The 15200-nt window shown below is 37.9% G+C and overlaps 1 protein-coding gene across 5 annotated transcripts; it reads right to left on the bottom strand.

Moving 5' to 3' along the window:
- Positions 1 to 2163: 2163 nt before the first annotated feature.
- Positions 2164 to 14661, bottom strand: ech1 (enoyl CoA hydratase 1, peroxisomal). 5 transcript variants are annotated; one of them, XM_053651170.1, is made up of 14 exons: positions 12775 to 13436; positions 12530 to 12685; positions 12209 to 12321; positions 11866 to 11939; positions 11571 to 11673; positions 9542 to 9710; positions 8953 to 9041; positions 7229 to 7353; positions 6029 to 6077; positions 5762 to 5826; positions 4504 to 4574; positions 4351 to 4422; positions 2855 to 3005; positions 2164 to 2731 (listed from the first exon to the last, which is right to left on the bottom strand). In XM_053651170.1, the coding sequence occupies exons 3-14, from the start codon at positions 12228 to 12230 to the stop codon at positions 2627 to 2629; spliced, it is 1095 nt and encodes a 364-aa protein (XP_053507145.1). In that variant the 5' UTR covers positions 12231 to 12321; positions 12530 to 12685; positions 12775 to 13436; the 3' UTR covers positions 2164 to 2626. The 5 variants fall into 5 exon arrangements, with proteins under 5 accessions (XP_053507145.1, XP_053507146.1, XP_053507147.1 ...); XM_053651171.1 differs by lacking the exon at positions 11866 to 11939 and having other exon boundaries at positions 11582 to 11673; positions 12775 to 13435; XM_053651172.1 differs by lacking the exons at positions 12530 to 12685; positions 12775 to 13436 and having other exon boundaries at positions 11582 to 11673; positions 12209 to 12272.
- Positions 14662 to 15200: the final 539 nt, after the last annotated feature.

Genomic DNA, 15200 nt, shown 5'->3' with positions numbered 1-15200 from the left:
AAACTCTGCTTTCAAAATGATCATCACACCAACAATTGTTACTCAGGTACAGTGCTGTGAAAAAGTGTTTGTCCGCATCCTGATGTCTTCTGTTTATGTGTACATCTCCTACTAAATTGTTACAGTAATAAAAACAAAATCTAAGATAAAACAAAGGCAACCTGAATGAATACAAAATAGTTTTTAAATGAGTTATTTATTGAAGCATAAAATGTATCCACACTTTTTCCACAGCACCATAAGTCTCCCCTGGGGAGAATAAAACTGAGGCTTCCGCCTGTCTAATAGGGTTGGAGACCTTAGTGTTATAAAGTTTTATCCGGGTTAAGAATGAATGGGAGATAGACCCTTATAATTCTAAGGTCATGTTGGAGACACCAGTCCATGCAAAACATTTCAAGCTCATTACACAGGCTTCAAATCTGAATACTGAGATACTGTGAATACTGTGATACTGAGATATCCAGCTGCTGAAATTTATTTGCATTCCAGCTCACACCTTCAGTGTAGATTTGAACAAATCAAAGATGTCTTGTTCAAAGTTCCAGCTACAAGCGTAACCTCCTGGCAAAGGCAGCCAGCTTTCAGGCTAAAATATTAGGGTTAGTAGAATTCATGACAATGACAAACAGTCCCAAAAACCATATTTTACAGTGGATATGGAGGTTTTGTCCCCTTTCTAGTCAAACATTCTGATGGAGGTCATGGTCAAAGCGTTTCACATTTGTCCCATATGACCACATCCAATCCAATCCAATTGTTGTTCCAATAATGCATAGTGAAGTACTTTTTTGGGCAAATAGCTTGTGCAGTGGTGCCTAATTGACTTTTAAAACTTGAATTTTTAAAGCCCTGATTGGGCTTAATGGTGTTTTTAACTGTATAATAAATTATGACATTTAGTAGAGGCCCTTATCCAGAATGACTTACAGAAGGTTTGTCAATAAATGTTTTGGGGTTTTGTTTTGTTTTTTACTTTACATACATTGCCTGTTTTGTGTAGGTCAACAATCATGTCTCTTTGGAGTTATTAAATCACTGTTTTTCCCCCGGATGATGATGCAGTTATACACTGCAACAATTCTAACTTAGCACATGAAGATACCTTCATGAGATTATTATACACCTATCGGCCATAACATTAAAAAGGGCCACCTTCTTCCATTGGTCCATGGTCCAGTTCTGATGCTCACATGGCCATAGTAGGTGCTTTCAGCGGTGGACAAAAGATCAGCATGGGCACCCTGACACTCTACAGTTACCCAGCCTCATGCACTGTGCAAGCTGCAATGCACCGTGTTCGGACCGCTTTCTATCATAGCCAGCATTAACATTTTCAGCAATTGGTGCTTTTTCAGCAATCAATGAGCCGTTGGCGCAAATGACCCTGTCGCTGGTTCACTGGTTGTCCTTCTTTGGACGTCTTTTGGTAGGTACTAACCACTGCATAGTGGGAACCCCACAAGACCTGCTGTTTTGAAGATGCCCTGACCGAGTCATCTACCAATCACAATTGGGCCCTTGTCAAAGTTGCTCACATCCTTGCACTTGCCCATTTTTCCTGCTTCCAACACATCAACTTCAAGAACTAACTGTTCACTTGCTGCCTAATAAATCCCACTCCTTGACAGGTGCCATTGTAATGAAATAATTTGTTATTCACGTCACTTGTCAGTAGTTTTAATTTTATGGCTGATCTGTGTATAAACAAATAGAAGATCAATAAGTCTATTTCGAGACCTATTTACTTAAACATGTCTTATTCTATTAGCAGATAATTTTGTTTCTTTTCTAGAAATAAATGCTTGAAATAAGCTAAAAATATCTGTCAACAGAACAAGACAATTTCAAGCTTAACAGTAAAAAATAAATAAATCTAGAAATAGGCTTAATGATAGTAATTGTATAAAAACAATGATCTAATTAAGAGAAATATTAGTTGAATTTGTCCATATTGCCTATGGTAAGATATTTCTACTTACTAAGGTATACTTTTTTGTGGCATAGGGAACTATTTTTAGGGTTACAAATTATTGACTGGAATATTTCAATCAATATGTTCGGTCTTCATTTTATACATTTGCTGTCATGTTTACATCAGGATCTGCAAACAAGCCCATAGTCTTAAACAGTGTCAATCATACTGGGGTTGACTATATTACATCGTTTGTTTGTTTTTTTATTCACAAACATAAGGCAACGAGACATTTAGGTGTTCATCTGTAAATCACAAATGGAAGACAAAACGTGACATGTATTCCTAATAAAGATTTAAAAGTGAGCATCCAAGGAAATTTAATGTGTTAACTGCACTACATTCTGCAGTCACACAGGACCAGAAGAAAATATATACATCTACTGTACATGTTAACACACAAAACAAGCTTTTGAGTATTAGTTACCCTGTCTTACTGAACAAGGGACCTGCAAATAATAAACCAAATAATTAAAAGTTCATCTATCATTTCACTTCCACTAATCAGTCTATTGACCAGTCTGAAATTAAAAAGACTAAAAAGAAATTCAGTCTTAGCAGGAAGAACTAAAGATATGTGGATGATGAAGTCTCAGTTCCACTGCTGATTCAGCAGGCAGCTTCAACAGCCCTGGATCTTCTCCTTCTACTTTAAAGCTTGGAGAAGGGCACGTCTTTCGGGCTCTTCTTTTCCATGGCTGCCTGTGCTGACTTCATAAGATCCTGTGTCTGCAACATGCTCATGTTCCAAGTAGCCTGGAGACGCAGAGGAGAAATCTCAGATTTCGACCGCTCTACTTTGTGTTTGCGGCCATACTATGTGTGCATGGGTCTACCTTAAGGCTAAAAATGCTATTCATGTCTTAAGCAGATTCTTACCATGTAGTCTAGGCCCTCAGTCACACTGTGGTCTCTGGAATAGAGGAGGTTGATTTTGGTTCCCTGGACAGCGACGGGACTCCGGCCTGCAATCTCACCTGCTATTTCCAGAGCTCCAGCAATCATTGACTCTTTATCAGGGAACACACGACTGCAGAGATGAAGAACAGAACACGCACTTACCTTCATTTATACAAAATAATGAAGCTACATGAAAAAAATACACGGTACAACCCAAAGTCACATTCTTCTGTTATTATTCCATATCTTCCATATGTCAGTCCAGAATTTCACGATTTTGTGATCACAGAAATTAACGCAAAATCAAGAAAACTCCACAATATTCAGAGGAGCTTCCACTTTTTCAAAGTTACTGCAGATTTGTGTCAAAACGTGTCATGACACGTCATCACCACAACAAGCCTTCAGCAAAAGCCTGCTGCGATTCACATGCATCGAACATGAGTGCAGCTAAAAGGACTCGTTTACAAACAAACATGACTGCGAAAGACCGTACAAAACAATTTCGTGCAATTACAATTTCACCAATCCAAATAGTTTTCTGCAAAGAAAAGCACAAAAAACTCAGCAAAATAAATAAATAAATAAACTCCGCAAAATCCTGAATGGACTGATAATTGCTATTTAAAAGGGAACATCATCAAATAACAACACTGCAAGAGTTGGTCAAGCATGAAATCTTTTTGGGGGGGAAGCTGCCATATTTCTTCTTTGCCTTCAGTAGTTTAGCAAAAAATGACAAAAATGTTGCCATTTTTGTTCTGATTTCAAAAGGGTTATAAATAATTTTGTAACGTAATTTAAAATAAATAAATAAATCACAGTACACCTTATTCCAGTGTGCTATATCACACCATATACTTCTACAGTCCATACACAAGACTAATTATTGACATCCTGATATAGTGAAAAGATTGCATCTTGCAAAATAATTACAAAAACTTGCAGTTTTATAAGCTCTAAGATTAAGATACAAGCTCTAAAGATTACCTTTTATTACAGGAAATTCATTAATGGATCTAAAGAAAGCTCAGATTATGAAAGACAGTCAGACATTGCAGAAGTCGTCTTGCAATTTATACATTAGGACTTTTAGCTTAAGATTTTATCAAGTGAGGAATTTGTTTATTACATGCAAATGCTTTATTTTGGAATTGTATTATTTATTTTAGAATTGTATTACAATTTATAACTTGTATTTAAGGACATTCATTGTCCGCTCTGACTCTAAATAAGTAGTGTGTTAAAAGAAAGTGCACTTGTTTGGTGAAGGTACTGCAAACGTCTGTTTGTCTTACAGTTGATATTAGATTAGTCTTATTATCGGTTGTAAAACAAATAAATATTGTGCGCTACCCCAATAAAAAAATAAAAAAAATAAACACCTTTCTCAGAATTTTTTCTCCCTTCAATTTCTCCTCTGTTCACTTATACATATTTCTTACATAGGTTTTATAATTCTGGAGTCACAATACCTGACTAGTCCACAGCTCTTGGCTTCATCAGAGTACATTTTCCTTGCAGTAAGCGCTAACTCATTCACCAAGCTGAAAGAAAGAAAAAAAGAACACATTGCAGAAAACTATTCACTTAGATTTTTACTTTACTTCGGAGTCCGGCATTCTTACCTACGACTGCCAATCACTTTAGGGAGACGCTGCAGCGTTCCCACATCTGCTGCCAGGCCAATGTCGACCTCCTGAATAACACGTAGCAGCAATTCAATATTCAAAAACTATTTCTATAAATAAATGCAGCAGGGTCTGAAAGTCTGAATTCAGTACAGAGAGCTGTTTTTATGTTAGCAGTTATGGAAAACTTGATAGAATTTTGATGTGTCATACAAGATTACTTTGTTGTTAATCAACAGACGTATATGGCTACACAACAATAAAAAAACAACATAAAACATGTCTGAACGGGATATTCAGATTTTCCAATTTTATACAAAGCTTTACTATGGTGGTTTTCACACTGGGCACGTTTGCTGTGGTCCGAATCCAAGTACGATTGTTCCCGGCGACCACCAGGTCTGATTTTAGTGTCTGATGTTAGTCTGATTTTAGATCAGACTTGATTCTATCAAACCACATTGCATTTGCATTCATCTTACGTCACCACAAACGTGCATCGAGAACACAACGTGACTCACCATATTTTTTTTTTTATTATTTTGGTGCTATTATGCGCAGCAGCGGACGACTTCTGTGTCCAACAAAATCCTCTGTCACTCATGGTACATGTGTGTTGTAGAAACTAATAACGTAGTCATCGGCTAAAACACACACGCAGGTTACTCTACTTCCTGAACAAGTGCGAACCCGAATACAAGTTGCGTTCACATTCACGGGACAATTCACATTCGCAGTTCCAGTGTAACCGAACTCGGACCACCTTCTACAGGTAGTCTCGGGTTCGGTACAGCAGTGCACTTCCCGGTCCACATTACAACTTTCACATTACCAACTTTTCATGCAAACTGCTCTGTTTTGGACTAAATTTCCAGTGTGAAAGCCCCCTAAAACAGCTACACTGCAGAATTTTTCTGTCTTAAAATGTACAAATTTCAGGTTTTGGAGTTCTTCTTTGATAAATGACAAGATGTTAATATCACAAAATAGTCCACTTTGTATTAAAACCAGACATTTGATGCTCACTGTGGTTTATTTAATCTTCAACAAACTGCAAATGTAAATAATTGTTCACAGTGTGCCCCCTTGTGGTCAATTCTTTCACAGGGGCTTGTACGAGTCGAAACAATCAGCCCATTTTCATCTCATCACTTACTATCTCTATATATGACCATATGGACAAAAATAACTTGTTTACAGATCTTGGTGTAAACATGTAAGAAAGCAATGTATGGCAAGTTAATGTTCCTCATACCTTCACCTGAAACCAGGCATCCTGCGTGCACAGACGAATATCACAGGCTGTGATTAGATCCACTCCTGCGAAAGAAGAAATCAGATACACAAAAAAACTGTTAGTAATTCAGTCTCCTGCAGCTAAATATAGAGTGAAAGCCCCAGTAAAAGATAACTCTCTGATGGTTAAAGCTTTGCAGGAAAAGTGACACCACAACTCTGGAAATTTCCATCCATATTGTTTGCTGTGTGTATGAGATGATGGTACTTAACACTCCCAACAGACCTGCTCCCACACACGCGCCATGCACTGCCACCACCACGGGCTTTGGACACTGCAGACACATCAAACACAAAGTTCAGTTTATATACGACAATGTATTACTCTAATAGGTTATTGATTGTGCAAATACTATATGCATGTAGAACCCCTACATGCTTTGCGTTTAATTTATGTAAGGAATATAAATGCGGTTATAGGAAAGTAGTCAACGATCCAATGAAGTGGAGTGACCGTTACCACCCCAAGGTATAACTGCACATACTGAAGTGTTTTATTCCCCTTATGCCACAGCAAGTTGTTAACAAGTGCATTTGTTTATTAATTAAAGAAGAACATGTCATACACATTAATCTATTTTAAAGGCTGACCGATGTGGATCTTACAGATGCCGATAACCAAGTCGGGTAGCACCTACTAATAACCGATTAATACTGAATGAAAATATAACACTCAATGGAAAAATTAAGTTTACTTTATTACAAAAATAAACAGTACTGACCGTACCATGAAAATGTACTGTACTTTTTTTAATGAAATAAATATATAAATACTAATATATATATATTAACTATGAATAAATATTAAAGTAAATAAAAGATGTACATCCAAACTGAACCAAAAAGTAACACTCCAAATAACAAATAATAATAGAGACATCCAAAATGAATAAAAAAAAAACCACAACAAATAACACAACAAAATCTGTCAGTAATAAAAAATTAAAACTCCCTCTTTTATTTATATTTCGTACTGTATAATGACAGTGGACCCTTCTGTGCCTCTCCCACAACGGACGGAACTGGGAAGGACTATGGGCGTGGTTTTTTTTTTTTGCTGATAACTGATTTCTGGAACTATCTATTATCAATGCTGATTAATCGGCAAAACCAATCAATTGGTCGACCTTTAATCTATTTATGTGGTGCATCCACCACACAAGGCCCTGTGAATTTGCTATTACTAAAGAAACAATAACGTATTAGAACAACATTAATATAAATGTATGATTTGCCTTGCGGACGGAACTATTGTCAGAGCTGTTATAGATAATCAATTAAATTAATATCTTCTAACCAGTGAGAATCAAGTATTTAACAGGGCTGTGGAATAAAAGCTAATAAGAGGTTAGTTATTAATAATAATAATAATAATAATAATAATAATAATAATAATAATAATAATACAATAAAAAATGAAGGCTACCTTTTCAATGACAGAGAACGTGTTCTGGTATTTGGAAATGATGTGGCGAAGATACCATGCTATCCTGGCTGTATCGTCTCCCTGGGGCTGCAGCAAATCACCAGCAATGTCCATAAGGTCAATACCTATACAAAATGAAAGTGGATTCTTTCAACAAAGACAGAAACATAAACAATGGGTATGTCTCAAGCAGCTCCATAGTTCAGTAGTCAGGACACTAATCAGGGAGTCAACCATTTTAAGTGCTGTCTCAATTGCAAAATCCTTCCAGTGCACTGGAACGTTCGCTCCCTAAAAAAATCCCACAATCCACCGCAAAAACCAGGGAGCATCAATACTCACTATGTTCCCTTACTGGAAATGACATCATGTCTCTCAGCTAATGTCTCTCTCTAGTGTCTGGTTTAAAATTAGCTCAATGTGCAAACCCAAGGTGGCTGATTTGTGTCCATTGTTGCTGAATATTTTAATGGAGCTATACTGAGAGCTATTGTAAATGCACTGTAGCACTTGTCTGTCCTGCAGACTTCATAGTTGAAAATGTTAACTGCTTGCTCCCAAGACTTCTTTAGTGCAGATGAACACCTATAACTTACACATAATGTCTGGTGTAACTGTTCTGCTAGAGCTGACCAGATTTTCTCGTTGACTTCATGCCAATAAAGGGTACAATCAATACCCAGACACCTGAATATTCTAATAATATGCTCCTTCGACAGTGGGACAATTGAGAGCTTCCTGACCAGCTGTCTCACGGTGCAGTACGGGAACTGCCCCGCCTCCAACCGCAAGACCCTACAGCGAATTGTGAGGACAGCTGAAAAGATCATCAGGGTCTCTCTACCCATCAGACACCTCCTTCAACTACCAGTGCATCTGCAAAGCCACCAGTATTGTGGAAAACCCCTTTCACAGACTATTCACCCTCCTGCCATCTGGCAGAAGGTACAGGAGTGTCCGTGCCACCGCCAGCAGACTCTGCAACAGTTTCTTCCCTGAGACAGTCAGATTACTCAACACACTGCTGCCTCCCAGTGCTCACCTGGGCTAGTCAAACACCTCACCCAGTAAGACTCATAGCACTGCACAGCACACTAACCCAGTAAGACTTTACATACCTGCATCAGTCACTTTATACTATGGAACTATTTTTGCTGCCAGTATTGCTGCAATACACGTGCTGCTACATTACACAGTAGCTTACAGTTTACAGTCCATGTTCTGTGTATCTATTGTCCTGTGTATTTACTGTCCTGCATATTTGCTGTTTTTATTGTTTTGCACTTGTCTCACACAGTTGTGCATGTGCACTTTATGTAGTCTTGCATACTGGTCTGTGTTGCATCATGGTCCTGAAGAAATGTCACTTTGTTCCAATGTATACAAGCTATATAGAGGAATGACAATAAAAACCCACGTGACTTGACTAATGGCACCTCAAACGGTTAAATGTGTATACGAATACCTGGGCACATCCCTAATTAGAAAGACTATTAACTACTAAACTCTAAATTTAATACATTTTGCAGTAGGAAAGAATAAGGATGCTTGTTAAATTAAATTAACTTCACTTAGTGTTGTGGTTGTAGCACATGGAGCCATTGCTTATAATAATAATGAACAGCTATGAGAGAAAAAACACTGCAAACCTACATAAAAATGAAAGCATATTTCCAATTCTGGAAAAAAATAAATAAATAAATAAAAATGACATACTGCTGTACCTGCAGTGAAGATTTTCCCGGCACCCGAGAACACCACCACACGGCACTTTGAGTCTTCAGCAATCTGATTAAAGCATTCAATCATTTCACTGTAGGGGAAAAAAAAAGCACTAACGATGTTATTATGCAAAGTTGCCTATAACGGAGTATAAAGCCAACACCTTATATAACAAAACAAAGAGAGGTCCAATGCAACAAACCAGAATTATACATGAGGGAAATTAACACTTTTTTAGCTAAATGTCTTCCAAAATTTTTTTCATACTTTCATTTATTTTTTTTCCCCCCGGATAGCTTTTAAGAACGCTTTTGACAAAAGAAGAATGTACTGAAATCGTTCTCATGCCTGGATCAGGAAGCTGTGGCAAGGATGGACTAACAGGAAACATGGTGAGCACAGCAAACATACAACACAGTTTCCAAACTTATTAACAAATTCAAAAAGACTGGAAGTGTTGCAGACCAACCGAGAAGTGCAAGTCCATTGACGAAGCCACAACCGACCTGGTACTGGCAAACATAGTCCCTTATGTATGGAGACTTTTGGAAAACCGTGTAGGTATGTCCTTTTTTTGATGGAAAAACATACCTCCAGTAGGCCTTGTTCATGGCGTTGCGTTTCTCCGGTCGGTGCAGCTCTACATGGGTGATGTGATTGGCTGGGTGGGTGACTGACAGGGTGGTGAAGGGTGGAGTGGGGCCTCCTGAAGTCGACATGGCTCGAACAGCATTCAGAGTAGGAAACCACAGGCTCCTGTCTGATAAACACCAGTCAACAGGTTAATATGATGACTATTTACGTAGATGAATAAAGGACACAAGACTATGGCCCCATACACAGTGAGTGACAATTTACAGACAGAAAAGTGACTGAAATCTTTTTTGGTGCTACAATGCATAATTCATCTTAGTCCTATTTGGTTTATGTTAGGAGACATTAATGGAGCATTTTTGAAAGGAATCTCCAGTGTCAACACAGTAAAAGTCAGGGGTAAAGCTATAAGTTTTCAGATACAGGTAAGTCTTCAGCACAGAGGACATTTTTGTGGCCCTATCGGTAACATGACAAGTAGCATTTTTGCTTTGCTTTATATAAAAAAAAAGTTTAAAAAAAAAAAATAATAATAATAATAAAAAAACAATAGGTGAGGGAAGAACTGCTGTTACAACATGCTAACACAAGTGAGAACAGGAAAGTGTTTTCCATTCTACAACATTTAATGCAACTATACACCAATCAGCTACAACAGTAAAACCACTGACAGGTGAAGTGAATAACATCGATTATCTCATTACAACAGCACCAGTGAAGGGGTGGGATATATTAGGCAGCAAGCGAACGGTTGGGGAAAAATGGGCAAGTGTAAGGATCTAAGCAACTTTGATAAAGGCCAAACTGTGATGTCTAGATAACTGGGTCTGAGCACTGCCAAAACGGCAGGTCTTGTACCTACCAAAAGTGGCCCATGGAAGGACAACTAGTGAACTGGTGACAGGGTCAAGGGCGCCCAAGGCTCACTGATGCGAGTGGGGAGCACAAGCTAGCAGAGGCAGTGTGATGTTCTGGGCAATATTCTGCTGGGAAACCTTGGGTCCTGGCTTTTGTGTGGATGTTAATGTACTTACGCACTGACACGTACCACCTACCCAACACTGTTGCAGACCAAGTACACCTCTTCATGGCAACAATATTCCCTAATGGCAGTGGTCTCTTTCAGTGGAATAATGTTCCCTGACACACTACAAAAAATGGTTCAGGAATGTTTTGAGGAATATGACAGCGTTCAAGGTGTTCACACTGCCTCCAAATTCCCCAGATCTCAATACAATTGAGCATCTGTGGGATGTGCTGGACAAACAAGTCTGGATCCATGGAGGCCCGCCTTGAATCTTACAGGACTTAAAGGATCTGCTGCTATGGTCTTGGTGCCAGAAACCACAGCACACCTTCAGAGGTCTTGTGGCGTCCATGCCTTGACGATTCAGAGCTGTTTTAGCGGCACAAGGCGGACCTGCACAACATTAGTCAGGTGGTTTTAATGTTATGGCTGATTTTTATTTATTTTTTAACAAATTGTTAGTGCTGCCAAGCTGGTGTGTTGCAAGAGGAATAAAACACTTTGGGATGTGCTGTTAACTCCACGTTGGGCTGAAGAACACGCCACCCCATCATTAAATACTGGAGTAAAGTTGGTTTGACGTTCGATATTTGTGGAAATGTGGAAATTAAGGGACCGTCCCTAAAGTTACATATGACATTTTTATACACGATTCTAACTTCAATAGCATTTGAAGGGAATGATGTACAGTCACAAAACCAACTGGACAGCGTTCATCTAGGTGTCAGGTATGAGAAACACCTTTTAGATTTTTGATATTTAACCCTACAATGCATGAACCAAAAAAACCTTCACGAATGCATAAAGGGGGTTAAATGGACCCGTACTGGATTGAATGGTTTTCTTCAAAAGATAGATGTCCTATTAATGAAATAATTAAAAGAAGTGATGATCCACGAATGTTTTAATATTTCAAACATTTTTATTTGTTTTCTTTTAATTTATTTATGTACATGTTTAGTTTGTGGATGGGAGCCAAAGGAATTCAAAAGTATTTACATAGGCAGCACCTCCAGTCAACCTTTTGAGCCTTTTTGAACTGCTTCTCTGACATAGAAAGGTATGCCACATGAAACCACCTCTTGCAGCAGTGACATTCAATCTGAAAAATGATCATAGTAATCTTATCAAATTGCTCAGTAATCAATTAGTTTCTCTCTCAGTCAGTCTCTCTCTCACTCTCTCTCACCCTCTCTCTCACATTAATTCACTCACTCTCTTACACACACAACACACATTTGTAAACAAAATGGTGTGCCCATAAAAATGTTATAACCATTGCTACATTACCCACCCAAAATGTTTTTGCACCACCACCTGGGAATTTTGAGGCAGCACATAATGAGCAGTAATGTCCCCTCTTGAATACTGAAAACATGCAGTTATATGTTAGCTCTGTTGGCAAATGGTACATACTGTAACTAGCATTAAATTAAAAAAACGTAACAAAATAAAACACATTCCATTTCATTGTTATGTAACTGTCAAACTATTATGGATAAATTCACACATTTAAAATCCATATGCTGTGTTTATATGTTTCTGTAAAGCTGCTTTGAGACAATATCCATTGTTAAAAGCGCTATACAAATAAAATTGAATTGAATTCAATTATTAAAGATAAAGATAATCTTTACCTTTGAGAGACTGTTTCTCCATACTTCATCTCATTCTCCATGAAGTATAACACTTGCTGTGTAGTGATCTAGTATAAAAATCTTGTGTCCCTGGTCTCTGTTATTCACCACCACTTGAAAATAGCATTGGATTGTCAAATAACAAAAGATAATAAATAAATTATAGTTACCTCATCCAGTGTTTCATTAAGATTTATTCAATATACTCAACAATGGCTTAACATTGTCATTTTAACTTAAGTTAATATATTCCTCTATGTTCACAGATTATTTTTCAATTGTCATATGCATTTCCCAAAGGTATGAATAACTTTTTCTTACCTCCCCCACCAGCCATTTATGTGGCTGGAGTGTTTTCAGCTCTGAATGATGCAGGATATAAGGCCTTTTTTTTGTCCTTTGACTGTGACTATGTGACAATGTGTATGAGATAGCAATGACTATCTCACATGCTTTCTTAGACCACAGAGCTTGGATCTGCAATGGGATATTTGAATATAATATAAAAGGTGGTATGAATTAATGTGAACAAAAGCTTTATAACATGATTGAGAACTGAATAATACCTGGGCTGATGTGTCCTCTGAATGATCCTCAGATGTTTGCTTTGTCTTTTTGGTTGGGGCACTGCTTCTAGGGGACGATGCTTTGCTGGTCTTTGAGTTTGTGATCTCTTGGTCCATTGCTCTTCTTGTTGGTCAATGGTCTGTTGCTTTGGAGATGTTCCTTGAGACAGACTATCAAGATTATGCATCATCTGATGCTGTGTGTACCTTCCTTACACAGAGTTAAACATCTTTGTAGTGAAATGTGCAGGCCGCAGGAACCTTTTTCTGCATAATATGTGATTCTTCACTATTGAGAACCACAGCGCCACATGGCAATTTGTTTCCCTTGTTTTTATTTCTTTTGTATTCCCTTTGGAGAATCTGCTCAGGTCCCCAAGCAATATGCCACTCCAAAGGGGGAAAAGTCTGTAAATATCAAAAATCTAAAAGGTGTTTCTCATACCGGACACCTAGATGAACACTTTCCAGTTGGATTTGTGACTGTACATCATTCACTTCAAATGCTATTGAGCTTTAAAAAATGGTATATTTTGTGTACGGGCCCATTCTGTAGTGAAATCCATGTCTAATTTAAATGTGATTTATTTTGATAAATATCAAAAATCTAAAAGTTGTTTCTCATACCTGACACCTAGATGAACACTTTCCAGTTGGTTATATGACTGCAAGTCATTCCCTTCAAATGCTATTGAGCTTTAAAAAAAAATGGTATATTTTGTGTATGGGCCCATGCAGTAATAAAATACATGACAATATTTATATATGATTTAATAGTTTATTTTGATAAATATCAAAAATCTAAAAGGTGTTTCTCATACCAGACACCTAGATGAACACTTTCCAGTTGGTTTTGTGACTGTACATCATTCCCTTCAAATGTTATTTAAGTTAGAATCGTGTATAAAAATGTCGTATGTAACTTTAGAGACGGTCCCTTAATTTCCGCGAATATCGAACGTCAAACCAACTTTATTCCAGCTCATCAAATATATTTTCCTATAACAACTCTGTCGTGTTTTATTCATTTATTATCGCCTTTTTTAACCTTGTTAAATACTTCGTTTTTCTAAACGTAAAAAAAACCAAACAAACAAAAAAAACCACACACCAAAACAATTTCCATTATATTTAAAGAGTGAAACAGAGGGCAAACTTTAGATCTAATATCGTGACAAACATATCGTGTGTTGTAAGTGCAGGGGTGATCTGTTCTGACACGTCACTAACCCTTAGATTGGAGACACAACACATGGAAGGCTGTGACTTCTCACCTACTTTCAATCACTCCTGTTCATTGCGCAATCTACTTGTTTAATGCGATCCACTGCAAAAACAAAAGGCAAATCATCTTATAATGAACCGTTACAATTACACAATCTACAACTACAGCCATCCGTCGTCTGTACCGCTTATCCTTACTGGGTCGCGGGGAACCGGGAGTCTATCCCAGGGGACATGGGGAGGCGGAGGACACCCAGGACGGGGTATCTACAACATAGCTATTATGCTAAATTATGGCTAGTTATAGTTATGAGACAATCGAAGCCAAGTGCACGCCAGATTGCTTTCGCTGTTTCACTAAAACCAAAAAGCAATGCTAGTCACATGCTAGTACACACGTCTGCAGTACTCTTACTTACTTCCCAAAGCAGCAGCTCTCATAATGCAGTTCATTGCTCTTGAACCAGAGTTTCAGGTAAAAGTAAAGATGCAAAGTCCAAACGCCTTCCTGTCTGTCTAAACGCACCATGTAAGGGTATGACAAGGTGTCGTGTACACTTCACATAGTTTTCTACATGCCCAATAGAGATTCAGCTTGGATTTGCGTTGTAAATATTTATAATGGACGCCATTTTGGACCGTTTTTTTCCTCATACGGTGCCTGAGAAGGGACAGAAAACTCCGAGTATTATAGCCTATTCTAGAACATCTATAATTTAACCATTATCTTCTGCTCTGGTGAAAATGTTTACCTTTTTAAACTAAAATAGAAGCAATTTATAAATAACTTTTATACCACAGCGCAATTGAATTTTCGATTCTGATTGGCTGGCAGACGTTTTGAGGTGTGCAGTTATTTTTCTGTAAATCCACGGCTAAAGTAGTTCCAGTCAGGTCTTGTCCGCATTACAGATCCATATCACTTCGCCATGTCAACTGAAATAACGGAAAAGTTAGGATACTGTCCACCACAGCACACAGATTTAACAACAAAGAAAATAACAGAAAACTACGATTTTCCAGAAGTATGTGAAGAATAATTGACGACGGGCCGTTGAATTATTAGAAAAATAATACACACCCGAGGTGGTAATGTGGCTACGAGGCACTTAGAGAAAAAGAGAGCAAGAAAAAAAGAGCGTGAGAGAGCATGTATCATCAGTGCTCTCTCTCTCTCTCTCTCTCTCTTTTTAATTTATTTT

The sequence above is a fragment of the Ictalurus furcatus genome, chromosome 20 (genome assembly GCF_023375685.1).
Source record: "Ictalurus furcatus strain D&B chromosome 20, Billie_1.0, whole genome shotgun sequence".
Lineage (NCBI taxonomy): Eukaryota > Metazoa > Chordata > Actinopteri > Siluriformes > Ictaluridae > Ictalurus > Ictalurus furcatus.
Note: the sequence above shows the minus strand (reverse complement) of the source record. Positions and strands in the feature narration are given on the sequence as shown.